Source organism: Neolamprologus brichardi, chromosome 15, assembly GCF_056152115.1.
Source record: "Neolamprologus brichardi isolate AB-2024 chromosome 15, ASM5615211v1, whole genome shotgun sequence".
Lineage (NCBI taxonomy): Eukaryota > Metazoa > Chordata > Actinopteri > Cichliformes > Cichlidae > Neolamprologus > Neolamprologus brichardi.
This window is the reverse complement of record NC_142118.1, coordinates 31,014,825-31,041,437: the sequence shown is the minus strand read 5'-3', so window position 1 is coordinate 31,041,437 and position 26,613 is coordinate 31,014,825. Positions and strand designations below refer to the sequence as shown.

General features: G+C 41.7%; 1 protein-coding gene across 2 annotated transcripts in view; it reads left to right on the top strand.

Moving 5' to 3' along the window:
- Positions 1–19,726, top strand: part of ddhd1b (DDHD domain containing 1b) — a 34,907-nt gene extending 15,181 nt beyond the window's left edge. The window contains exons 9-13 of one of the 2 annotated variants that reach the window (XM_006796270.3): positions 3,281–3,430; positions 6,096–6,160; positions 6,316–6,494; positions 7,229–7,486; positions 14,607–19,726. In XM_006796270.3, coding sequence (XP_006796333.1) covers positions 3,281–3,430; positions 6,096–6,160; positions 6,316–6,494; positions 7,229–7,486; positions 14,607–14,791 — 837 coding nt within the window. In that variant the 3' untranslated portion in view covers positions 14,792–19,726. Of the gene's footprint in view, positions 1–3,280; positions 3,431–6,095; positions 6,161–6,315; positions 6,495–7,228; positions 7,487–14,606 lie in introns of those variants that run through there. The other variant, XM_035910122.1, reaches the window with a different exon arrangement.
- The last annotated feature ends 6,887 nt before the right edge of the window (positions 19,727–26,613 follow it).

Below are 26,613 nucleotides of genomic sequence, written 5' to 3'. Positions count from 1 at the left end.
TGATGTTCTTGGGCCTGGAGCAAGTTTTCAACCAACCCAAAGCGTGATGTTTTGCTCTCAGGTCCATAATGTATTGAATTTAAGTTTTACACTTTGAACTTTCCTCGTAGTTTTCTGTAGGTAATTATGAAATCCTGGTTTAAAGGTTTTCAATTGAACAGCAGTTCAAAGGGACAAAAATCCTGGGGAGACCTGGGTAAGCTCACACAAACAACAGGGAATACATCCATTATTCCCATTTGTTTTCCTTGTTACAAAATGAATTAACAAATCATGAGTTTTAGAGTCTTAATCAGTCACTCCATTAGACCGTCAGTAGGCAGATGATACTCATAAAATAGCCTTAATACACATACTTATGAAGTTCTTCTTTCAACGTTGCATGACATGAACTCTGTGCCCTAATATGTCAGAATCTCTTTCAGCATTCCAACCTGGGAGATGCCCTAAAACTGTACCCATGCCACATGTCTTGCAGAAATATTATGGTGCTCTGCTTTGTAATATCGAATTGCACAGTCCACCTGAACTTATCACAAATGGCTTGATGAAACGACCCAGTGAAATCCATGCCAGTTTGTTCAAACATGACCTCCATAAGTGGTAAAGGGCACAAAGGTGCTTTTGGAATGTGAGCTGGATTTATGTGGTTAAGTGTGCACATGCACCCAAATATGTGGCCAATGGGATCGGGCTACTGGCATTTTACCTTTGTACCTATTTTACATTGATGCTACTGCATATCAGTAAACATCCCCATTTACACACTTAAAATGTGTGAACCAGGTCCCTTTGAGTCAGGGACTGAATGTAGTCTGAATCTATCATGTCACAATGTATATCCCCTTTGCATTTTGATCAGAACACTGTTTGGTGCCCCCCTGACTGGGAAAAGGTGTTGGAAGTGACCTGTACCACCACCACCTATGAGCACCACCATCACCTATGAGGGCACTTATTTTTAGAAGTGACAGGGTCACTCCATGCTTGCAGCACTCCTGCCCAAGGCAAGCTGGGTGCAGTTCCAGCAGGCAACTGGACTAATGGCAGTAAAGCAGGGACAGTGACTTTAGGTCCAGTCCATGGTATTAGATGGGTAGCCTGGTTTGCTTCAGTGTGTTCCCCTATATGCACAGCAAGGTGGTTCTTAGCCAAAGTGACGACCTGCTAAGAACCACCTGCCTTCGAGCTCACTGGCCTGTGACATCTCATTTACTCATCTCAGTCCCTCACAAACTGTTCCGTGATGACCAGCTCCTGTAGCTGTTGTTCCCCAGCTACCACATAGTCGCATCTTTCAGCTGCTGGACGTAGGCAGAAGGGTGGTCGGCAGGCCCCAGCTCATGAAGTGATGATTTTCAAACATGTCCAAAAAGGACTATGGATCATCTGTGACAGTCATTTTGTGTTGCAAATTTACATTCAGATGTCTTTAGTTGGTAGAAAAATACTCTTATGTATGGCAAACTGGCTGTCACACTGAATTGTGTCACATTTGTATACAAGACAAAGGTAAATCAAGTAAATGCAAAATGCAGTTTTATATGATGATTTCATTTATTAAGGGAAAAAACTATCCAAAGCTACCTGGCACTGTGTGAAAAAGTATTCCCCCTCAATAAATCACAAATTAACTGTGAATAACAACATTTTATGGAAAGACAACTTCAATGTAACTTATAGAAGCCCATTTCCGCCACAAAAAAAGTATCCATAACTCGAAATTTTGAGTTGTTAATTCAAAATTTCGACTTGTTTTCTTAAAGTTTCGACTGATTAACTTGAAATTTTGACTTATTAACTTGAAATTTTGAGAAAAGTTTCGAGTTAGCTCTGCCAATCAGTAATCTACATGGAATGTGTACTCAAAACCGGATCGCAACAAATTGGTGCTTTCGAGAGTACGTTTGCTGATAGTAACGCCATGTGATTCAGCTAATAACACAAGGATTTCATCATTTGTGAAGCCACGCTGAAAATAATCAGCAATCTGTGCATTCATGACTAGCTGCAATACTGGTAGCTTAGCTGTAGCATTTGTAGCTGTGGGCTTCAGCTTCTGGGTAACAAGGAAATGACGTCATTCACTCAGATTACTGATTGGCAGCACTAACTTGAAATTTCGAGTTATTGAGTCAAAATTTTGAGAAAGATAACTCGAAATTTTGAATTACAGGCTTCCATAGTGACTAGTGACACCCAGGCCCGATTATTGTCAGACCCACTGAATCACAAAGTCACTTAAATAGGACCTGTCTGACAAAGTGAAGTCGGTAGAAAGAGCCCAAAAAAGGACACATCATTTCAAGATCTAAACAGAAAAGAAACAAAAACATCTATCAGTCTGGAAAGTACTACACATTAATTTATGGTTAAAATTTTATTTGTGAAGAAGTTTATGACGTCGTTACTACTTAACGTTAAAGAAATGGTTGGCTCAACAGAGCTCTGACTTTTTGTCGGCCTGGCTACAGTGCTGAAGAGAAACCTAGGGTTGTTCTTATTTTCTTCAATCAGTCATGAATAGTAAGATGTTCTAGCTTTACAGAGGGCTTTCTTATAAAGCAGCAAAGTATTTCTCCAGGCTAAACGATTATCTTCTAAATTTGTGACAGCTTAAGAGTTATCTGCTTTAGCTACGTGTTTGAGAATTATTCAAGGGAGTCAAGTACTTCTGATTTGAGGCTCTATTTTTCGCAGGAGCTACAGTAACCAGTGTCATATGTAGTGAGGAGGTAAAATTATTGACAAGATAATTGACCTCTGTGGATGTAGCGTTCAGGTACTCTTTGTGATTCTAAGTAATTTTTTTCCTGATTTTTAGGGGTTTTTTTTGTTTGGGAGCTGACACAGTCTCTAAGGGGATGGGGTTTTGGGGGGATAACAAGAGGAGAGGAGCCACAAAGAGTTGTGTAGGACTGCAACTCTGCTTCCTGGTGCCGAATGAAATCATCATTTAAAAAATTTATATTTACTGAAATGAACTTTGTCTAATACTAACATTGTTTGATGATCTGAAACATTAAAATGTGCCATTCTATTCATCTTTTGTCATAGATCTGATTGCAGATATAGTCTCCCTGTATTTCAGCCTAAAAAACATTGTTGTATATATCGACCTTCATATTTAAAGTAAAAACATTCCTAGCATGTCAAATGCTCACAGAATCACAATCTGAGGGAGCTTCACTTGAAGTGTAGACCTGGCCACTAAATGCCTGTTAGGAGCAATAACTATATCTCTAAGATCTCTAATGATACCCTGTTCTCTGTATTGCAGGTAGAGAATTTCTTCTGCATGGGGTCTCCTCTGGCTGTATTCTTAGCATTGCGAGGAATCCGTCCTGGAAACAATGGCATGCAAGACCACATCCTTCCAAAATCTATCTGCAATCGCCTCTTTAACATATTCCACCCTACGGACCCTGTGGTGAGTCATTCATTTCAGTTCAGTTTTATTTATACAGCGACAAATCACAACAACAGTCGCCTAAAAGCAGTTTATATTGTAAGTAAAGACCCAAAAACAATACAGAGAAACCTCAACAATCAGATGACCTCCTATGATCAAACACTTTGGTGACAGTGGGCAGAAAAAACGCCCTTTGAACACAGAAAGAAAACGGCAGCAGAACAAGGCTCAGGGAGGGGCGGCCATCTGCTTCACCAGTTGGGGTGAGTGTAAGAAGACAAGTTGAAGACAGGCCATGGAAGAATGCCACAGATTAAAAATTAAAAGTCACACCCATTTCTTTTCTCATCAAGGTGCCCTGGTTCCTCAACACCTGACGTGGACCATGTCAGGCAAATGATATATACATATACATTAGGGGTGCAACAATACACAAAATTCACGGTTCGGTTCGGTTTGATACTTTGGTGTCACGGTTCGATATTTTTTCTATACAAAAAAAATGTTCATGCCTTTTTAATTTGTCATTTATTAAAATTATAAATATATATTTTAACTCAAAAGTACAGTTTTTAAATTTAATGTTGCTGAAACAACAAAATAATAAAAAATAAATAAATCTATCTGATTGAGAAATCACTCATCTTTGGAAAAGAGAGTTTATTACAGAGAAATGTCTCTTTCCAAAATAAAAGCTATACTATACGCTTCTTCTGGGCTATATTCTTAGCAGCATATTAAACATATCAGGTCCCCATAAGGAGAATCATGTGCTAACGGCTGTCTAAATGACTCGGGTAAAGTTTGTAGCATGCGTGCTTGTTGTTTTTGTCTGCTTCCACTTGTCTTTGCACTAGGATGATGTCGTAGTAAATGTGCACTCATATTTGTTATGTTTCCACTAGTGCTGTCAGCGTTAATCTCGTTAAAATGACATTAACGCCATAACGCGGCAAATGTCCGTTAACGAGTTACCGCGGATCGCCCCTGCGTGGGGCTGGACGGCGTCAACGTTAACAAGCTAACTGCGCTAATGCACTAGTTCCCACCAATGTAATTGAGCATTGCGTGGCACATCCGACATACTGTTTTACTTTTGTCCATGATACGCTTACCATCAGGGTCATACGTCACATGAAAACCAAAATAGTTCCAAACGCCAGATCTGAATGAGGGTGGGAGAGGTTCAATTTCAGGTAGCGTTGAGGCAGTTGCCATGTTGCAATGGGCTTAGCTTCTGTCTCGCTAGCTCGCTAGATCCACTGAGCGTTCAACACAGACAGCATCGTCAGAAGAAAAGTTGATAAAATAAATTAAACATTTTGTATTGTTCGATACATATGCGTACCAAACCGAAAGCACTGTATCGAACGGTTCAATATCGATACGAATATTGTTGCCCCCCTAATGTATATATATCCTCCTAAGACCTGAACTCTTCCACGGCATGCATTTTTAATTTCTCTTTGATATTTGGGCTGATTAGGACCTGATGAATGTAGAAACAAAGAATTACCAATTTTTTATTTTTTTTTTACCTAATTTTTGTTTCTAAGAAAAATAAGAGTGAGGATATTCATTTAAAATTTCGATAGAACAGTTGCAGCATAATGTCCTCGTAAGTGGATATCAGGCCCTTCTAGAGCAAGATTTATATATATATATATATATATATATATATATATATATATATATATATATATGTATATATTTATATATATATGTATATATATATATATATATGTATATATTTATATATATATGTATATATATATATATATATGTATATATTTATATATATATATATATATATATATTTACACACACAATTTATTTTATTTTTTATTCTGTCTTTAATGTTAAGCAGTTAAACATATAAATCAGCACTTGCTGTTTTAAAGCACTTTATAAATAATGTTGGGTTGGTTTGGCCAGAGATTAATAATAACTAATAATTAAATGCAGACTGGTGAGTGAAAAAGAAACTATTGCAGCACAACTAAAGGAAGATTCAGGGTCATCTGATCCAACCCTAACTATATCAGCTTTTTCCATAAAGGCTTGCCATCTGTGGAACACACTTCCAAACGAAATCAAATTGATTACAGACATCAGATCCTTTACATTGAAGGTTAAAATTTTGTTAAAGGGAAATCAGAGATGTAGTAATTTTAACTAATGTTAACTAACTAATTATTATTATTAATTAATTAATTATCTATGTTGATTGTAATCCCAACAAGGGGCAATTGTTGAAAAGTATTGTAACGCACATAACATGAAACTTATACATCAGTTTCATGTTTTGTACTTGGACTATGTTAAACTGCACTGTCCCTTTTAAATAAATAAATTCAAATTCAAATATGCTTTAGCAAAAAGCAACGTTTGAAGCCAAATATTAAAAGTAGAGAGGATGTCTGTATCATGGGTCCAAAGTGGGAGCTGTTGTGGCTGAAGCTCCACAGTTATGTATCTTATTAACCTGCTGAGATACTAAGTACCTATTTTAATGATCAAGCTATTCATATCTTGTTCAATGAATACTGACAAAGATAATGTTACAAAAGGTTATGGTAGTATTACACTAATATAAATTTTAAAAATTTAAAGACAAGCTTACAGTCATGATTAAATTGTGTCTTTAAAATACCTAATGAGTTTAAACATTTGTTTGTTTTAGGCGTACAGACTGGAGCCTCTAATCTTAAAGCACTACAGTAACATTGCACCTGTTCAGATCCACTGGTAAGAAATGTCAAGTGTCTTGTATATAAAAGATGTTTTCTAGCTGTAAAGGCTGGAATGAAATAAACTTTTTGGTTTTGTGTGTAGTAATAACTATCATGTCATTTAAGTAAGGACGAAATGTTTCATTGAGCAGAGGTTGATGTAATGTACAGGTACAACACTACCAACCCGGCACCGTATGATCTGATCCGGCCCACGCTGCTCAATCCCCTGAAGGAGACTGTGTCTGTCTCAGATTCAGAGAGCATCCCTAGCCCTTGCACGTCTCCCCCCCAGCCCCGACGGCACTATGGAGAGTCAATCACCAGCCTGGGCAAGGCCAGCATCATGGGTGAGGATTTCGGCAATAGAGTCATAGATGATAGGAGAACATTATATATATGTGATTTTTTTAACTTCTCGTGTTTAAAAATCAGTTTAGTGAAATAATAATATCTGAAATGGATATGAACGCCAAGTAAAAGCAGCTGATGTAAGCTGAGAGAAACAGAAGATGCTTGAGCTGCTGATATTGTAGCAGACCCAGCACTGGGCAGTAAACAGTTTCTAAACAAATCAATAGAAGCAATTAGCTCTGGAGAGTAACTTTAACTGGATAAAAGACATTTGATATTACACAGCAGATATAGAGGTACTGCTTCTAATACTATTAGAACTTCACTCCACTAAGCTCCCAAAAATTTAAGATGAGCGTTTTTAGGTCATGAAATTTGTAGAGCACTAGAACGATAAAAACAAACATTTCAAGGTGACATTTTGCTGCCACAGTTGTGATCCACAGACAAGGGTCTTGAACCTGTTGCCCTTTTGCCCCCTTCGAGTGACTCCCTGAGGCTTTGAAAAACATGAGAATTAATATGGTTGGTGCATCAATCCAGCTTTTTCCATTACTGCCCAATACCTTGGTTGTGGGTATCTGGAAGACCCCAAAAGGGAGCAGTTGAAAGAAGAAAAGGGCAGAAGACACACGACTTTTTTTGAACACAGTAAATATTGTTAATGAAGAACTTTAGATTAGGAATACAAAATAAGATGATCTAATGCATAAATCTAATTACCCCTAAGGTGCTGCAAGTCTCGGAAAGGGAATTGGAGGAATCCTATTTTCCCGCTTTTCCCGTTCCAGCGGCCAGGTGGGTGGAGTGGAGGAGGAGCCATCAGATTCTGAGAGTGGGACCTCTGACGTAAAAAATGTGGGAACAGGAGAGGAAGAAGTAGCAATGGCAGAGAAAGAAGACAAAGACAAACAAATAATGGAGGAAAGAAGGGAGGTGGAGCCTGCCATGTCCCAGTCCACCTCAGCTGTCATGGACATCACCTCATGTAAGTGCTGTAAAGTAAAGCATCTATGATTTGCTGTGGTTATTGAGATCTTAAACCAACGTGGCTGCTCTTCAGGCCGTTGGTCTTCAAGAACTCTGAGTTGCTCCTGATGCATTCATCAGAATGTGTGTGTCACACAGAATCTGTGTGAATGATAATTAGAAAGTACTATAATCTCTACAAGTAGAGAGTAGTAAATGGGTGAATGAGACATGTATAAAGTGCTTGAGTAAAAGAGTACTATATAAGAACCAGCCCATTTACCATTTCTTTTATCTCCCTGTAATCATTTTTCAGAAACTTTTTTGTGAGTCAAAATCATGTTTGTTCTGTTAAGTCAGTTCAGTTCAGTTCTATGTATATAGTGCCATTTCATAACAACAGTTGCTTCAAGGTGTTTTATATTGTAAAGATCCTCCAGTATCAGAAAGAAACCTCAACAATCACATAACCCACCTACGAGCAAGCAACAGTGGGTAGAAAAACCTCATAACAGGAGGAAACCTCCAGTGATGTGAGCTGTGAAGGATTATACTTCTTGTATCCTTCACCGCAGACAGTAACTCTGTGGATAAAACATAAAGTTCACCAGGGAAGACACAAATGATAACAGGTTGCCATTCCTGGACTGTGCCGTGCACATTGAAGAGAATGGAAACCTCAACACTGAAGTTTACTGGAAACCCACACACATGGACCAATACCTTGTCTTTGACTCCCACCACCCTCTGGAACACAAACTACCCTACAACCCTACAACACCTGGCGGAAAATGTCCCCTCTGAGCCTGAAGGGAAAAAGAGGGAACACACACATGTAAAGGAAGCTCTTAAAACATGTGGTTATCCTAATTGGACTTTCATCAAGTCAAATTCAAATTCAAATTCAAATTTTATTTGTCACACACACACAACCATACACAGTATGACATGGGGGTGAAATGCTTGTAGCTGTGCAATGCCCAACCATTAAATGAGAGAAAAAAGTTTTACAGTATTTACAATTTACAGGTTACTACAAAAATTTACAAATTAACTTAGAAATTTACAGTAAAAAAATGTGCAAATAGCAGAAAGAGATTATAAAGATTATAAATTATAGGAAGTGTGCATAAAGAAAAACCAGAGTGCATGTGGTGATGTGATGTGTGTGAGAGTCCAGTCTTATAGTGATGGGTGTGGGAGAGTCCAGTCCTACACCTGGTTCAGGGCCCGAATAGCCTGGGGGAAGAAGCTCCTCCTCATTCTCTCTGTTTTGGCCTTAAGGGAGCGGAAGCGCTTCCCAGACCTCAACAGTGAGAAGAGTCCATTGTTGGGATGGGAGAGGCCCATCATAATCTTCCTAGCTTTGGACTTGCACCGCTTGGTGTAGATGGACAGCAGGTCAGGGAGCTCTGATTAAATGATGCGTTCGGCCGAGCGCACCACTCTTTGCAGATCTCGTCTGTCGTGCTTGGTGCTGTTCCCAAACCAGGTGCAGATGTTTGCCGTCAGGACGCTCTCGATGGTGCAGGAGTAAAAGTCCTTGAGCACCTTCAGTGGCAGATGGAAGTCTCTAAGGAAGAAGAGACGCTGACGGGCTTTCTTAACCAGGGTGTTGATGTGACAGGACCATGACAGGTCCTGAGTGATGTGGACACCCAGGTATCGGAAACTGTCCACTCTCTCCACTGGCGTGCCACTGATGATGAGGGGCTTGTAATTCCTCGCCTGCTTTGTAGTGAAGTCCACAATCAGCTCCTTAGTCTTGCTGATGTTTAGGAGGAGGTTATTCTCCTGGCACCAGTTCTCCAGGTGCCTAATCTCCTCCAGGTAGGCCGTCTCGATGTTGTCGGAGATCAGGCCCACAACAACAGTGTTGTCAGCAAACTTGACAATGGAGGTGGTGTCTGATGTGGTTACACAGTCATAAGTGTACAGTGAGTACAGCAGGGGGCTTAAAACACAGCCCTGAGGCACTCCAGTGCTGAGTGAGATGGAGACTTTTTTTCCCACCCTCACTGATTGGGGTCTGTCTGTGAGGAAGTTGAGGATCCACTGACACAGTGATGAGCTGAGTCCTAGATCCGTCAACTTGGTGAAAAGCTTAGAGGGAATTATTGTGTTCAGCATCCTAACATAATTCCCTCTGCCAGTGTCCAGGTGACTCAGGGATGTGTGGAGCAGGTGAGATATGGCATCGTCTGTGGAACGATTAGTCCGGTAAGCAAACTGAAGTGAGTCGATGGTGGCAGGAAGTGAAGAAGTGATGTGATCTCTCATCAGTCTTTCAAAACACTTCATCACAATTGAAGTCAGTGCTACTGGACGGTAGTCATTGTGGCAATCGGGCTGTTGTTTCTTTGGAACAGGAACAATAATGGACTGTTTGAAGCACGTGGGAACCACTGCGTGGGCCAGGGAGAGGTTGAAGATCTCCGTGAACACCGGTGCTAGCTGGTCAGTGCAGGCTCTCAGGACCCGGCCAGGGATTGCATCTGGTCCTGCTGCCTTCCTGGTGTTCACCCTCCTGAAGGTGTTCCTCACGGCATGCTCTGTGATGATGAATGCATTGTCTTCACTGGTGCACTACAAGCGCGCGCAGCCGTTTGTTGTTTTAATTGCTGCGGCGTCGAAGCGAGCATAAAACTGTTCAGCTTATCAGCCAGTGAAGCATCGGCATTCATCACTGAAGAAGCTGGTCGTTTATAGTCCGTTATAGTCTGCAGTTCTTTCCACAGGCTCCTAGAGTCACACTGTCGTAGCTGTGACTCTAGTTTTTCCCCTTAGCTCCGCTTTGCCTTTCTGACCGCGCTGCGCATGTTGTAGGACGCAGCCTTGTATAGGTCCATATTACTGGAGACGAGCCCTTCATTGTAGGCAGTGGTGCGTGATCTCAGAGCATCGCGGATGTTTTTATCCACCCACGGCGTCTGGTTGGGAAACGTTCGGATGATAGTTCTTTCTGCTGTTGCCGCTAGTTTCCCGATAAATCCCACAACCCGGCTCACAATGCACCCGACATGTTGATGTCATCAGAGCTGCGCCGAAACATGTCCCAGTCTGCATCATCCAGTGCGTCATCCAGTGCGTCATCCAGTGCGTCCTGCAGCGCGGCCACTGATTGGTCCGTCCAGCGAGCGACCTCCCTCCTGATTGGTGGTTGCTGCTTTAGCCTTTGTTTGTAAGCAGGCATGAGGAAGATGGTGGCATGGTCCGATATTCCAAATGCCAGCAGGGGCTGAGCCTTGTAACAGTTCTTGAACGGGGTGTAGCAGTGGTCTAATGTCCTAGTGCCCTGGGTGGGGCAGTTGATGTGCTGGTGAAGGTTGTGAAATGTCCGTTTGAGATTCACTCTGTAAAGACGCACAGAAAAGAAGATCAGACACCACCTAGGGAGGATCAGAAAGGCAAAGTCAACAACATTGTTATCCCCTATGTAGCCGGTTTATCAGAAAAACTCAGAGACTTCTCCAAGCACGACATCCCAGTGTACTCCAGGCCCAGCCACACACTCAGACACAAACTGGTTCATTCCAAAGACAAAACTCTTAAACATAAACTTAACAACGTGGTATATGCTATACAGTGCAGTGAGGAATGCTAGGACCTCTACATTGGAGAGACCAAACAGCCACTGGATAAACACATGGCACAACATAGAAGAGCCACCACCAGGGTACAAGACTCGGCTGTCCATCTGCATCTAAAGGACACAGGTCACTCTTTTGAGGATGCCAGTGTTCACATTTAGGACAGATAAGACAGATGATTTGAAAGAGGAGTGAAAGAAGCCATCTATGTCCACTTTGAATGACCATTATTGAACAGAGGGTGGGGCTTAGGACACCAACTGTCAGCCCTCTGTAATCCAGTTTTGAGATCCTTCCCAGACGCCTTAAAGCCCACTCACATCCTGGGTCATTTGACCTCAGTAAATCACATGATAGGGTGAGGCAAGGTCTTACAATTTGTTCACCCACAGCCGTTTTCACACCTTGGCTCATGTGATTAGGTAGAGGAACAATAGGGGGTCCATGACCCTCTTGTGGACACTCCACAGGGCATAAAACCGGGACTCTCCACCAATTGCTCTTAGAACTGAAGAAGCTTCTTGGATGAGATGTAAAATGTCTTCAAGAAAACTTAAAGAACTCCCGACACTTAGACTAGACCTTGGTTAGTTTTTCCCCACTTTAGATTTTTAGTTTAGTTTATCTCCATGTTCTTTTGCCTTTGTTTCGCATGTGTTTTGGCCTTCAATAAACAGCTTGTTTTTTGTTAAACCTGATTCCTGCCTTGAGCGTCTGCGTTTGGGTCCTCTTAAATAAATACAGGGTCTGCCACTGCACTGCAATGAAGTGTTTTGAGCAGATAGTGTCTCAGCACATCAAAGACTGCCTACCTCCCTCTCTTGACCCCCACCAGTTTGCTTACAGAGCAAATCGGCCTACAGAGTATTCCATTACCATCACTAGGAAGAGCTGCGAGAGGAAGCTCTTTGTGGACTCAGCATTCAACACCATAATCCCAGACATCCTTTCCCACCAAACTGGACCACCTCCACATCCCCCCTGCCACCTGCTCCTGCATCAAAGATTTCTTAACCAACCGGCCTCAATCAGTCCGACTTGACCCCCACCTCTCCACTCTACTCTCACTCAGCATCGGGTCCCCAGAGGGTTGCATTCTCAGCCCCTACTGTATGTCCTCTACACCTATGACTGTACACCAACCCACACAACCAATGTCATCATCAAGTATGCCAATTGCACTGTGATTGAGCTCATCTTTGATGAACATGAGACAGCATGCAGGGTGGAGGTAAAGAGTTTGTCCAACTGGCGCTCAGAAAATAACCTGAACCTCAAAAGAACTCATCATGGACTTCAGGAGGCACAGACAGGTCCAATTCCCTCCCACCCATCCATCCATCCATCCTTCCTTCCTTCCTATTATCCGGTGCCAGGTTGCAGGGGCAGCAGCCCAAGCAGAGAAGCCCAGACTTCCCTCTCCCCAGCCACCTCCTCCTCGACCAGGTGTCCGGGGAGACAAGCGTTCCAAGGCCAGCTGAGAAATATAATCTCTCCAGCGTTTCCCGGGTCTGCCCCGGGGCCTCCACCCGGTGGGACATGCCCGGACTACCTCACCCAGGAGGCTCCCATCCTTTTCAGATGCCCGGACCACCTCAACTGGCTCCTTTCGATGTGAATGAGCAGCGGCTCTACTCTGAGCTCCTCTTGGATGGCCGAACTTCTCACCGTATCTCTAAGGGAGAGGCCAGCCACCCTTCGGAGGAAGCCCATTTCCGCCACTTGTATCCACGGTCTCGTTCTTTCAGTCATGACCCACAGCTCATGACCATAGGTACACCGGTACAGTGTCTGCATCACTGCAGCCACAGCACAAATCAGTCTGTCAATCTCTTGCTCCTGCTCCCGTCACTCGTGAACAACACCCCGAGATACTGAAACTCTTCCACTTGGGGCAAGAACTCATCGCTGACCTGAAGTGGGCACTCCACCCTTTTCTGGCTGAGGACCATGGCCTCAGATTTGGAGGTGCTGATTCTCATTCCCACCGCTTCACACTCGGCTGCAAACGATTCCAAAGCGAGCTGGAGGCCATCACCCGATGAAGCCAACAGAACCACATCATCTGCGAAAAGCAGATACCCCAAAGCAGACACACCCAGGGCCTGCGCTCCTCGCTGCCGCCCGGCTCACAATGCACCCGACCCCTACGGTGCCTTGTGCGGGTGGTGGGCCTGCAGGAAGATGGGTTCATGTCCCTTTTTCTGCCCGATGCAGAAGGTTGCCCTCGGGCACCCTCCCCGGGCCTGGGTCCAGGGCGGAGCCCCGGTAACCCTATCCCGGGCAGGGTGAACTGTTCCCTCGATGGTCTTCTTATAAGGGTCTTCTGAATTGCTCTTTGATCCTGGGGGAGGGACCAGACAATGTGTCACCCCCTACCAGGGGGCAAAAAAAACCCAGACAACATAGCCCCGGGGATCCCTGGGACACACAAATCCCTCCAACATGATAAGGTAGCGATTCGCGGAGGTCCAATTCCCTTGCATCATAAATGGATTATAGGTGTAATCTATATTCCATTTATATAGATTATTTGTAATCTGTCTCCACCTTCTCCACCTTCGGCATCTCCACCGATCTCACCTGGACCAACAACACAATCGCCCTGGTAAACAAGGCCAAGCAGCAGCTGCACTGCCTCTGTGTCCCGAGGAAGAGTAACCTGGACCAGAAGCTGCTGCTGGCCTTCTACCACTCCTTAGTGGAGATTGTGCTCTGCATGGGTGTCTGGTATGCAGGGGCCACAACTGAGAAAAAAAAGGCTGCACAGAGGTTAATTAACACTGCCCAAAAAATCATTGGCTGCCCTTTGCCACCCCTGGAGGCCATCGCCAGCTCCTCCTGTCTCAAGAAAACTTGGGCCATCACAGGTGATCCCTTGCACCCCGCCCACTACCTGTTCGACCTGCCGCCCTCTGGTTGGCACCTAAAGTCAGTCAGGTCCCACACCTCAAGACTCACAAACAGCTCCTTCTCCTTGGCTCCCCCACACCCCACCCACCTCACTAATCTGAGCCATAGTCTGAGTAACCCCCATCAGTCAGGCCACACACACACACGGACTGTCTTCAGAAGTATTTTTTCTTTGCAGTACTTCCAAGCACTCTATTGCTTTTTATATATTCCTCTTGATTGTATATATTTCTCCTCTTTGTTATTTATTCCTGCTGTCTGCTATTTATATTTTACTCCTGCACAGCTGGTTTTGTGCACCCACAATTTTGTTGTAAATGTACAATGACAATAATGGGCTATTCTATTCAATTTTGTGATGAGAAAGAAAGGTTGGTGGTTACAAATGTATGCGTACATTCAGTATTTATAAATATGTTTTATGATCTACTGTAGTTTACTAATGCATACCTACAAAATATTCAATGTCTGGTTAATAGTAAGAGTTTAGGCCAAAAGTAGAAATTTTATTGCTCCAGTAAACTGAAATGGAAACCACATGTTGCATAGTGAAAATGAACTTCTTCAGTATGAGTATTCAGCACCAGCCTGGCTCACATGATCTTAGATCCTAATATGGCATTTCTTCTGTTGCAGTGGAATTGGAGAGACGCATTGACTTCGAGCTGCGGGAGGGATTAGTAGAAAGCCGCTATTGGTCAGCTGTGACTTCACATACAGCCTATTGGTGCTCATATGATGTGGCTCTGTTTCTCCTCACCTTTATGTACAGACAACATGAGCTTCCTGAACCTGCTGAAGACAACTTAGACGCTACATAAGTGCAAAGTGAGAGTGGGACCTGTACACCTGAGTCAATTTACTTTCTTTTTCCAACTTTTGAAATCCAAATTCAATTTCAAAAATGTTGGGATGCTGTATAAAATGTAAATGAAAACAGAATTTTCAAATTTCAAATTCCGTTTTATTCACAATGCAACAAAGAAAACATATCAGATGTTAACACTGAGAAAATTTACCATAAAAAAACCAAGGCCTTTTTAATTTTATTGTAACCAAGTCTCAAAAAAGTTTGCACAGTTTCACGTTTACCACTGTGCACCACTACCTTTTCTGCAAAGGTTTGTTGTAGCTAGACTTCTGCAAGAGGAATGCTGCCTCCTTCTTTTCTGATAAATCTATGTTGTGTTGCTCTAAAACCTATACATTTCAGCATTGATGGTGCCTTCCCAGATACATAGGTTGCCAATTACATAGGCACAAATGAACCCCTGTACCATCAGAAATGCAGGCTTTTAACTGGGTGCTGATAACAAGCTGGGTGATGCCTCTTATCATTAGTCCTGAGGATAAGGTATTCATGTTTTCCAAAAACAATTAAAAAATTTCTGTTGTGTGTTCACAGAACGTTTTTCTATTTTGTCCATTCTGAGACAAAGAATGGACTGAGACTGTCTTCTCTGAGCTTTGACCCAGAGAAAAGTGATCATGTTCACATATGGCTTCTTTTTTGCATAATAGAGCTTTAATCTGCATATGTAGATGGCACAACAAACTGTGTTCAGACAGTGATTTCTGGAAGTGTTCCTGAACCATGCAGGGATTTCCATGACAGAATTATGCTTGGGGACCTAAAGACCACCAATCTCATAAATCCTTGAGGAGACTGCTGTTGTAATTTGGTACTATATAAATTAAAATTAAAATAACATCACTCTAAAACCCTAACCACTAACTCTCTGATGGCGGCTTGTTGTTGGTTCACTGCTGTATAGTTCTACCTCCTTTGCACCGAATATATATGTGCAGCATGGCTTCTTTAATGGTTCCTCCTCCTTTTGTAATAGCGATGCTAAATTTAGCCTGTTTGTAGTTTTGGAGACCCAGCACTGCACCCTTGAAAAACCTGTACCTAGCCAGGCCCCTGTAGTTGGTGTAGGAGAAGGTAGTTTTACAAATGTGTGCCTTAAAGCAGATATCCTATAAACTGGAGAGGAAATGGTGTTTCGACACTGTGTCAAGCTTGTGAAGTGCAGATGTTTTGAAACACTGCTCCGAAGCATGGTTCAAAACACCTGGGTCACATGACCACAACTAAACAAGGTTTTGGTGCACTTCACCCCAATTTCAACCGGTGCCAAACCTGCTCCTTCTAGGCATTACAAAGCACCAGGATTCCAATGTTTCAAGAATCTGAGTCATTTGTAATTACTGAATTAATGTTTATGATACTACTACTTCAATTAAACACTGGAATCTATAGTGTAATCAATCCAATATTATATAGATATATACATAATATGTAAGGACCTCTTTTGAATGATTACTAGCATTAAGACAGAGACTGGGGGCTTCTAGCACGAAGCTGACACTAACACCTGGAAAGCTTCAAAATCAACTGAAGACGTCCAAAGTTTGAAGGCTTTGAGGAAAAAACGAGACAGACTGAGCTCCAGACAGCTGGAAACCTCTGTGGTTATTCCAGTAAACACAGCGGCCTTTTCTAAGAATGATTTACTTTGTAAATTAAGTTGCTGAAAGCAATATGACTATTAACAGAGGAAGAATTTTGCTGAAGTACACCGATCACTATAGTCACAGGCTGCCACCCATCTTTAACGGTCCCAATATTTTTCTGGCCTCCAAAATATGTGTTGATCATAATTATTAACAGTCTGGTATAATAAGAAGCTTTGTTTGGAATTGTGCAGAGCTTGTCTGTGCCAGTGTAGTGTACTGGTGTAGTGAAAGTTGGCCAGCAGATGTCATCATGGAGACGGGTTTCAGATTGTTTCAAAGCCTCAATACATCTCTGGCACAAATGCTTTGAGTGTTTCAGTGTTTCACAAAGTCTTACTTTGCCCATCTATAGGTTTGATTTACCCCGTTATAACTGCCCTAACACACAACAAACACAGGGGACATAACTACTGGCTGATCAGTCCAGACACATAAGGTAATAACAAATACTAACAAATTATGTAACACCAAACAAAACAAAATAACTGTTAGTTTAATAACCTCTTCAAATCACTAATACTCAACAGAATACAAAGTAAATAGACAACTCATAAGTCAAAGGAAATGTACAACTTAAAATTAATTATATATTCTCCCCCATGTAAAAGGTACACTTGGTATGGCCCAATCAGCTCTTCCTGTATATAAGTATCCCAGAATGCATATTGTTTTGCCCAACTTCAGCTGTGTTGCTGCACATGCAGCTGTCACAAGCCTAGGAAAGTTTGTTCTGTTGTCTTATGTGGAAAATTGTGAGATGCACATGTTTTTGTTCTTTTGTGCTGGCCTACATCACCATCATTTGATGCGTCAAGTTTAGATTAACCATGGCAGAATTGCTACTGTAAAAGGAGCCACAATTAAAAGGACTTCGTGGTCAATATGGGCAGGAGAAATAACTGCAGCCACAAAAGTTTGCCCTTTATTATTTAAGAAAAAAAATTTAATGTAATTTAATGTTATAGCAGCCTGGGTGTTTTATTATCATGTTGAAATTGAATACTGTTTGTGTCACTAATGGCGTAACTGGCTGCAAAATATTTGTGAGTTGCCTTGGAGGTGATACAGCTTGTAATCCTCACTGTAATCAGTATTATTGCATAAAATATAATAAATAAAAACATGAAAATATATATTTATAAAATAAAAATGAAATTATAATATACAAAAATGACCCTTCTATCAGAACAGAGGCAAAAAGGCAAAATATAACAGTGAATGCCTAGTGTGAGTCTATATATTAGTAAAAACTAAAACCTGTTTGTAGATTCTGTGTTACCCAGAGAATAGCTTTGTGCGCCAATTCAATTTTAAACAATTTTCTTAAAGGCCACTTTACCTAACTCAAAGCATTCAATGGAGATGTGCCATGTACATTAGCTGAACTGTAAAGACACAAGCTTGCAGAGAAGCTGACACTAACACCTGCCACTAAATTTGCTAATGTACTATGCGTACATTAGAATTCAGAGAAAAGTTTAACCTGCCAGTTAAATGTTTTAAACTTGTTTTCACTGATCCCTTGTAATATGTGTTTGCACTTTTGTTTTTTAGTTGAAACCCATTATATGTGATGTCCTATATATGCATCGGTGTAGAGAATTTGGGGGCCAACAAAAATGAGGAGAAAGCTAACAACAACAACAAAAAACAGTTTCAACCAAGAGAGGTCTAAGTTCTGCACAGTAAGGATACATTATATATCCTTTCTGTGTGTAGAACAGTTCTGAATTTGAGAATAGGTTGTTGTTCGTTTGTTTTTGCATTTTTAGCTTGTACCTTAAAAAGTCCAGTCAGCTTGTCAATTTTTTTGAATACCAAAACCTATAAAAAGTACCCTTGGATTCAAATGTACTATTATTTTAAATGTTTGTAAAAATATAGTGATGTTTTCAGCATCAGTTTAATATTGAATAAAATCAGATCTAATATCAAATATGTTGGACATGAAATATTATGTTTTCTAAAAATTGCTAGGAAAAGGCCCTAAATGTCTGATGATGTGGGGTGGCCAAATACTCTGCATTGCTGTAAAAGGTAGCATAGCAAGGATACATGGTAAATGAAGACGGTTTTCATGAATGATGCATGATGATACATACTGTATGACTTTAAATCATAGAATCATTAGATTGCATTATTAACAGTACTGGGTGGCAGACTGCCCTTTAACTATCACTGGTGCTGATGGTGGTCCCCTCTGCTGCGGGTATCTTTTGCGTTGGAATGTGACTGGAGGCTTTTCTCCTTTTCTGCATCACCCTGTGATAGGTTTGTAGCTTAAACCCATTCGCTGGAACGTTCAAGACAATTCAACTACACAGCAAAAGCAAGACACGAGTAGGCAAAGTTCTTTGTGTTACTCATGCATGAGGGAGGCCTGCCTGGAGCCAAGTGTCGTTCCACCCACTTGACCTCCGTCAGCCTCTCAGCCAGGTTCCCTGTAGCACTCCTTTTATTGTGGTCACATGAATACGCATAGGTTCATTAACATATGACGTTTCATATAGGTATACATGTGGACAAAGAATAACTTGTCTGTGTGTGTGTGTGTGTGTGTGTGTGTGTGTGTGTGTGTGTGTGTGTGTGTGGTCAGAGTGTGACCCCATAAACGACTTCCCTAAACCTGTTGGTCTGGATGTCCAGCAGTTCATCTAAACAAAAGGAACTTAGAGTAAGACAGATATGCGTGTGTTTGCCATATATCAGTAAGAGCAGATATAACCTCTCTCCTGACCTTAAGTTGTGTGTGCATGCCAGAGTGCTCTGGGAGGCACACAGAGTCTCCACAGACTACTAAGGATCAACCCTCTACCAACATGACATTGATTATGCAACTCTAAGCATATATGAGTAGATATTTCTAAGCATAAATGACAATCCACTATATAAACCTGACACCCTGGAAGCAAAATGAAAACACTAACAATATTGAGAAATAAAAGGTTTCTCCTCACCTTCATATCACATTGAGAAACAGAATATGTCTTTTGGACCCATCAACGATGCTGTTTACATTTTGTACAGTGACAACTTTTTCAGTCTTTTTTTTTTTTTTTTAAATAAATGTAGTTATGTCAAATGTTACTTTGCAACTGATGAAATGAGAAGTCTGGCTAACACCATGTTTCTGTCTAGCTACCCACTTCTGCCTACATTGTACAGTTCCTTCATGATTGATGTGGCTCTTATTAGATTCTTGTTTTGTTTTGTTTTTTCCATTTTATGATTAAAAAACCAGGAACATACACTTCTTTCTCTGGTCTTCATTTTACATTGTGAAAGATTTAATTTGCATATACAGAACACACTTCTGATTTAGCACATACTATTATGGGTATAATAAAAGATAAAGGAGAATTTTTAAATAAAAATTATATTAATCTGCTTGAAATGTTTAACCCTGTTCAAACCATTTTTGGACAGAAACAACAACAACAAAAACAACTTTAGTTATTACTAATCTATGTTATATGTCCAACACAATATGTCTCGCTCACCATATCAAAAACGTTTTACACATATAGCAGCAAAGATGAACAGGCACATGGCTAAAAAAATGAGCAGGACACATAAAGGAATTGGTAGGAATACTAGAGCGAAACACCAGCTAGTGCTGTCAACCCAGGTACAGCAAGGCCTATGACTCAATGCCCCGCATGTAGATCCTGGAATGCCTCAAACTATACAAGGTCAACAGGACCTTTAGATCCTTCATCGGGAACTCAATGAGGATGTGGTGAACAACACTAGAGTCCAACTTCAAGAAAATAGCACAAGTCACCATCAAATGCAGGATTGGCCAAGGACATACTCTGTCCTCACTGCTACATAGCATTAGTGAGATCATTGATGAGCATGGCTATGGATCCCGACTGGAGCAATTGTCAGCCACCTCCTCTACGTGGATGGCATCAAGCTGTACGCCAAGAGTGAATGGGACATTGATTCACTGATCCACACCACCAGGATATACAGCAATGAAATCGGAATCTCATTCAGACTCATTCTTCTATGGAACCAGCTTCCAGTTTGGATTCGGGAGACAGACACTATCCCAGGGTATAGGTTTGGTTTTGGCATTGGTGGGGACAGATGATTTAACCACCGAACCCTGCCCTGTTTCCTTTTTTTTCTTTTTTGTCTTTGCTTCTCGATAAAAAAAGGAGAAATATACTTGACTACATATGCTATTCTACATGCTTTTAAACCATTTAAACTTACAATTCAGTTTTACATGTGAATTATATAATGTTTAATTACTATTAAACAAATGACTGACTAAGCATTTTAGACTTTAGTTTACTTCAGCCATATTCCATATAAATCAGGTATCATACAAAAATTAAAATAGCTTAAAATACAGTCATGACAACAAAAGAATATGACTGTAAGGACAACATTACTTCAGTTATAGTACACCAACATCTCTTATACATCAGCACTAAGGGAACACTGAATGACCTGGTGGCTTTTGTCCATAAAAATACTCATCTAAGATTTCCACAAAGTAAAAGATCTCTCAGCAAAATTATGCAACATTTTAGGCACACTACACTATTGCCCCTATCAATTCAGTGAGCTGGGATTTTTTATTCTAAACATGAACTACTGTTACAGCAACAGACATGGACTACATGCCCCACACAACAACTCAATGTAATTGTTGACCTCGGTCATGTTTTTAGTCTTCTGAGAGCACTGAAGGTTCTTTCATCCTCAGCCGAGGATACTGGGATGATGGGATGATGATAATAAATACTAGTTAATCTATAGCACCAAATCCTCAGTCAGTCACCTGTGACCTTGCCTCTTCACCTCTGTCCGAGCTACAATATGGCAGAGCTGCCTCTGTCACCTGATGAAATACATGCAGTCACACATGTGCTTCAAATACAGTAATGAACCACCAAGTCATCATCCAATTTCACCTGTGATCTTGCACTGGAGTTCCACAAGGTTGTGTCCTCAGCCCCATCCTCTACACCCTGTACACTCACAACTGTGTCACCTCCAACAAAGAGAACATCATACTGAAGTTCACAGATGGCACTGCAGTGATCGGTCGCATCACTGGAGGGGACGAAGCGGCTTATATTCAAATTCAAATTTTATTTGTCACACACACACAACCATACACAGTATGACATGGGGGTGAAATGCTTGTAGCTGTACAATGCCCGACCATTAAATGACAGAAAAAAGTTTTACAGTATTTACAATTTACAGCTTACTACAAAATTTACAAATTAACTTAGAAATTTACAGTAAAAAATGTGCAAATAGCAGAAAGAGATTATAAAGATTATAAATTATAGGAAATGTACGGTGGTGCGTGTGGTGATGTGATGTGTGTGGGAGAGGCCCATCATAATCTTCCTAGCTTTGGACTTGCACCGCTTGGTGTAGATGGACAGCAGGTCAGGGAGCTCTGATTGAATGATGCGTTCGGCTGAGCGCACCACTCTTTGCAGATCTCGTCTGTCCTGCTTGGTGCTGTTCCCAAACCAGGTGCAGATGTTTGCCGTCAGGAAGCTCTCGATGGTGCTGGAGTAAAAGTTCTTGAGCACCTTCAGTGGCAGATGGAAGTCTCTAGGTCTTCTGAGGAAGAAGAGACGCTGACGGGCTTTCTTAACCAGGGTGTTGATGTGACAGGACCATGACAGGTCCTGAGTGATGTGGACACCCAGGTATCGGAAACATATATTATTATATTATAGGAGAGAGGTGGATGGTCTGGTGGCATGGTGTGAGGGGTGGCTGTGGCTCAGGAGGTAGGGCGGGTCACCTACTGATTGGAAGTTTGGTGGTTCAATCCCTGGATCCTCCAGTCTGCATGTCAAGTATCCTTGGGCAAGATACTAACCCCAAGTTGCTCTCCGATTCATCCATCGGAGTATGAATGTGTGTGAATGTAGTTAGAAAGCACTAAGTATACAGACAGTGCTTGTGAGAATTGGTGTGATTGGGTGAATGTGGCATGTTGTGTAGAGCACTTTGAGTACTACGGGAGAGTAGAAAAGCACTATACAGGGTGGGCCATTTATATGGATACACCATAATAAAATGGGAATGGTTGGTGATGTTAAAGTCCTGTTTGTGGCACATTAGTATATGTGAGGGGGCAAGCTCCTCAAGATGGGTGGTGACCATGGTGGCCATGGCCATTTAGAAGTCGGCCATCTTGGATACAACTTTTGTTTTTTCAATAGGAAGAGGGCCATGTGACACATCAAACTTATTGGTAATGTCACAAGAACAACAATGGTGTGCTTGGTTTCAATGTAACTGCATGGCAAATATTAAAAAGGCATAGAAGATAGTGCTCGTGTGATTGGGTGAATGTGGCATGTTGTATAGAGCACTTTGAGTACTCCAGGAGAGGAAAAAAAGCGCTATATAAGAATCAGTCCATTTCCCATTACAATGTTGTGTGGCTGTTAGGGTACCTGGGTGGTCAACTCAGTGTTTTATGTCTATGGTTTTTGAGTCTTGTTTATTCATTACAGTTTTCGCTGTTTGACTTGTTCCTAATTTAGTTAACTGTGTTTCTAGTCTAGGTTGTTTGGTGTTTGGTCTTGTTCATGCCTGGTCTCATCTCTGTGTCGTGTTTGTCTTGGTCTTGCCTCTATGTGTTGTCCCCTCTGTTGCCCTCGTCATGTCTCTGTGTGTTGCTCTCTCGCCCTCTGTTTATGTTGTCAGGTTGTCCTAGTTTTCTTATCTAGTCTTTAGGATTCCCTTGTCTTGCCTCCCTGCTGTGTCATGATGCACATATAGTCTTGTCTCTATGTTTATTCCCTTGTTTCTCAGTTGTGTCTCTGTCGCTCTTGCCTTTTGGCATGTTCACTTCCTATTTTACTATATAGTCTCCTGTTACTGTTTTGTTTTTCCCCCTGCCTCATATGTTTGATTAGTTGCCAGTTATTTTTCCCAGGTGTTTCCTCTTTGTCCTGTTCCCCTCTTGTATTTAGTGTGTGTCACCCTCTGTTCAGCGTCACATTCTCCCTCATTAGCTGTCTGTTCTGCCTGTGCTTTAGTTTCTAGTTTCTCCCAGTTTAGTTTCTGTATTTATTCATGCAACAATAAAGCTGGTTTTGAGTTACGTTCTGTCTTTGAGTCTGCATTTTGGTCCTCCAATCCTGCCTGCCCACCTGTGCACAGAGAAATCCATGACAGAGGCAGCCATTTTACAACTTTCTGTACATAGTACTTATGGTCATGAAATTGACCTTTTGGCCCATTGTTACTCAATAGTGCCAGTTTCCATCATTATGCAAATGTACTGTTCATAAGGTCGGGAAAACCTGCAGTCAGTCTCTTGGATGGGTGATGAAACTTTTGTAGCACAGCATACGTGACACTTCACCCGTTGCCTACTGGTGGTGGTCAGAGGGCCTGGTGGCGCCAGTGTTCGGCAGCCTCGCCTCTGTTAGTGCGCCCCAGGGTGGCTGTGGCTACAATGTAGCTTGCCATCACCAGTGTGTGAATGTGTGTGTGAATGGGTGGATGACTGGATATGTAAAGCGCTTTGGGGTCCTTAGGGACTAGTAAAGTGCTATACAAATACAGGCCATTTACCATTTTTACCATTTTACCTTTTTCTCTTAATGATTAATATTTACTGTAAAAATAGAAGTCTTCTAACATCTAGAAATCTGTATGTTTTTCATAGCTTCTAACAAGCCCTTTACAGTTTACCTTAACAGTTACTTGAAGTCTAAGTCTTCAGTCTAAAAAAAAAAACTTAAAATGCTTTAAAAAACAAATTAACAAACAGGCCCCCACAACCTAAAACACAATTACACCAATTTAAATCACAGTTGTGCAGTTTTTAAAGTTATACTGACAAAAAGTGAATAAACTACTGATCAAGACTGCATCATGACATTTAAATACACCTCTTAATGGAGGTGTTTGACTGTTAATATAAAATTCACACAAAGGCTACTACAAGTCTATTTAATTAAGCAAGTTTTCATCGTTCTCTCTCCCTTGTGTCTTTTGTTCTAAAAGCTAAACGCCATTGCACCAACACATGGCTGTGTGTTTTTATTTCTTCTAAGGACTGAAAGCTATTATACCTACAACTGTTTGTGTCTTTGTTTTAGGGCTGAAAAGCCAAAGGATATGGGGCATTTGTTAGTGCTAGACCTCCATCACCCCCAGTCTCTCAGGAAGCTAAAATATTCTCTCTGTATTATCTGTGTTTTGGTGCCCCGGGGTCAGTGTGTAATGGACCGTGGTGAAGGACTTCTGTTTCAAAGCTCTGGTCATCAGGGGTCTTAACACCCATTGTTTTGTTTTTTTACAGCGGTGAGATAAAGAATCTGAGTTTTTTTTCCCCTTGTTCTGTGAATCAACCTGTCATAGCAAGCCATCCTTCTGTTAACTACAAGTCACAGCCCTATATAAATTGGTGTGTGGAGACTTGATACATTTCACCAATGGCCCAGAGGAGCTACAGCATCTCACAAGACATTTCTTTTTAATATAGATGGCACAAATGGTAAGAAACACAATGACTAGGCCCTATATAAATGTACAACTGCATGCTTTATTCATAATGCCTTTCTTTAAAAAAAAAAAAAAAGTCAAAAAAAGGTTGTTTTGTTTTTTTTCTTAAAAAACAAAACAAGACAAGACAACAAAAGTCTCATTTTGGGGGTTGCCCTGAGAACAAATATGGTGTGAGTGTCTCAAATGGTTAGTGTTTTAACATATTTTGTCATCTACAGGTTTTTTCCTTGTATTCACACCCAGTGTGGTGTTGGGGCTGATGGGGCTGTATACCAGAGATGAAAATCCACATCAGAGACTACCTAACAATGGACACATCTGTTTGACCTTGTTGGACAGTTTATTAAATCTTTGGTATGGCAAACTGATGGTCAGAAAAAAAGCTGAAACAGACGAGACACATGCACACACACACACACACACACACACACATATATCCTCTACCAGAGGCCTGGGAGCTTGAGGGTCCTGCGTAGTATCTTAGCTGTTCCTAGGACTGCGCTCTTCTGGACAGAGATCTCCGATGTTTTTCCCGGGAGCTGCTGGAGCCACTCGCCTAGCTTGGGAGTCACTGCACCTAGTGCTCTGATTACCACTGGGACCACTGGTTACCTTCACCCTCCACATCTTCTCGAGCTCTTCTCTGAGCCCTTAGTATTTCTCGACCTTCTCGTGTTCCTTCTTCTTGATGTTGCTGTAATTTAGGACCGCTACATTGATCACTACGGCTATCTTCTTCTGATTGTCTATCATCACTATGTCCAGTTGGATAGCCACCACCATTTTGACCGTCTGTCTGGACTTCCAGGTTATACTCGGCACAGATGTTCCTGTACACTATGGCGGCCACTTGGTTATGGCGTTCCATGTATGCCTTGCCTGCTAGCATCTTCTGCTGTTATGTGCTGGATTGTCTCAGGGGCATCTTTACACAGCCTGCACCTGGAGTCTTGCCTGGTGTGATAGACCCCAGCCTCAATGGATCTTGCACTCTCTCTCGCTCTCTCTCTCTGCTCTCTCTCTCTCTATATATATATATAGGTTTTTGAGGAGGTCTCTGTGTGTCATTAGCGTGTGTGTGTGTGTGTGTGTGTGTGTGTGTGTGTGAAACATGAAATAAAGGTGAAACAGATGTTGAATTGTGGGAGGCGTATGATGCATGTATGAATGCCACAGGCCTACCCCTTTCTGAACCGTGTTCTGCCCCAACGGTCCTTGACATAATAGCTAATAAATTACAGCTGACTGAGGACAGGCTAGACCAACAGAAATCTGTGCTTGAAAACTTAAAAGAGATTGGCAGTGCTTTTGCAACAGTTAATCTACTTATAAACTAGGGAGGGGGAACGCCATCGAGCAGTTGGGTTTTTAATGGCAAACATTAATTTATGGAATGGCCACTCCCACTAAATTATTCGAGCACAGTGATGGTTTCGGTTGTCTGTTAATAACAACAATAACATTCCAGCTGAACAGCAGGTGACCAACAACAGTAGGATTTAGAGGCACCAGCCTCTGACTAACCTGCTATACAGTAACTGTTGGCCTCCTGCCAGGCCACCTCCCGGGTCACGCCTCCTCAGTCGCCTGCCTATCGCGTGGCCTC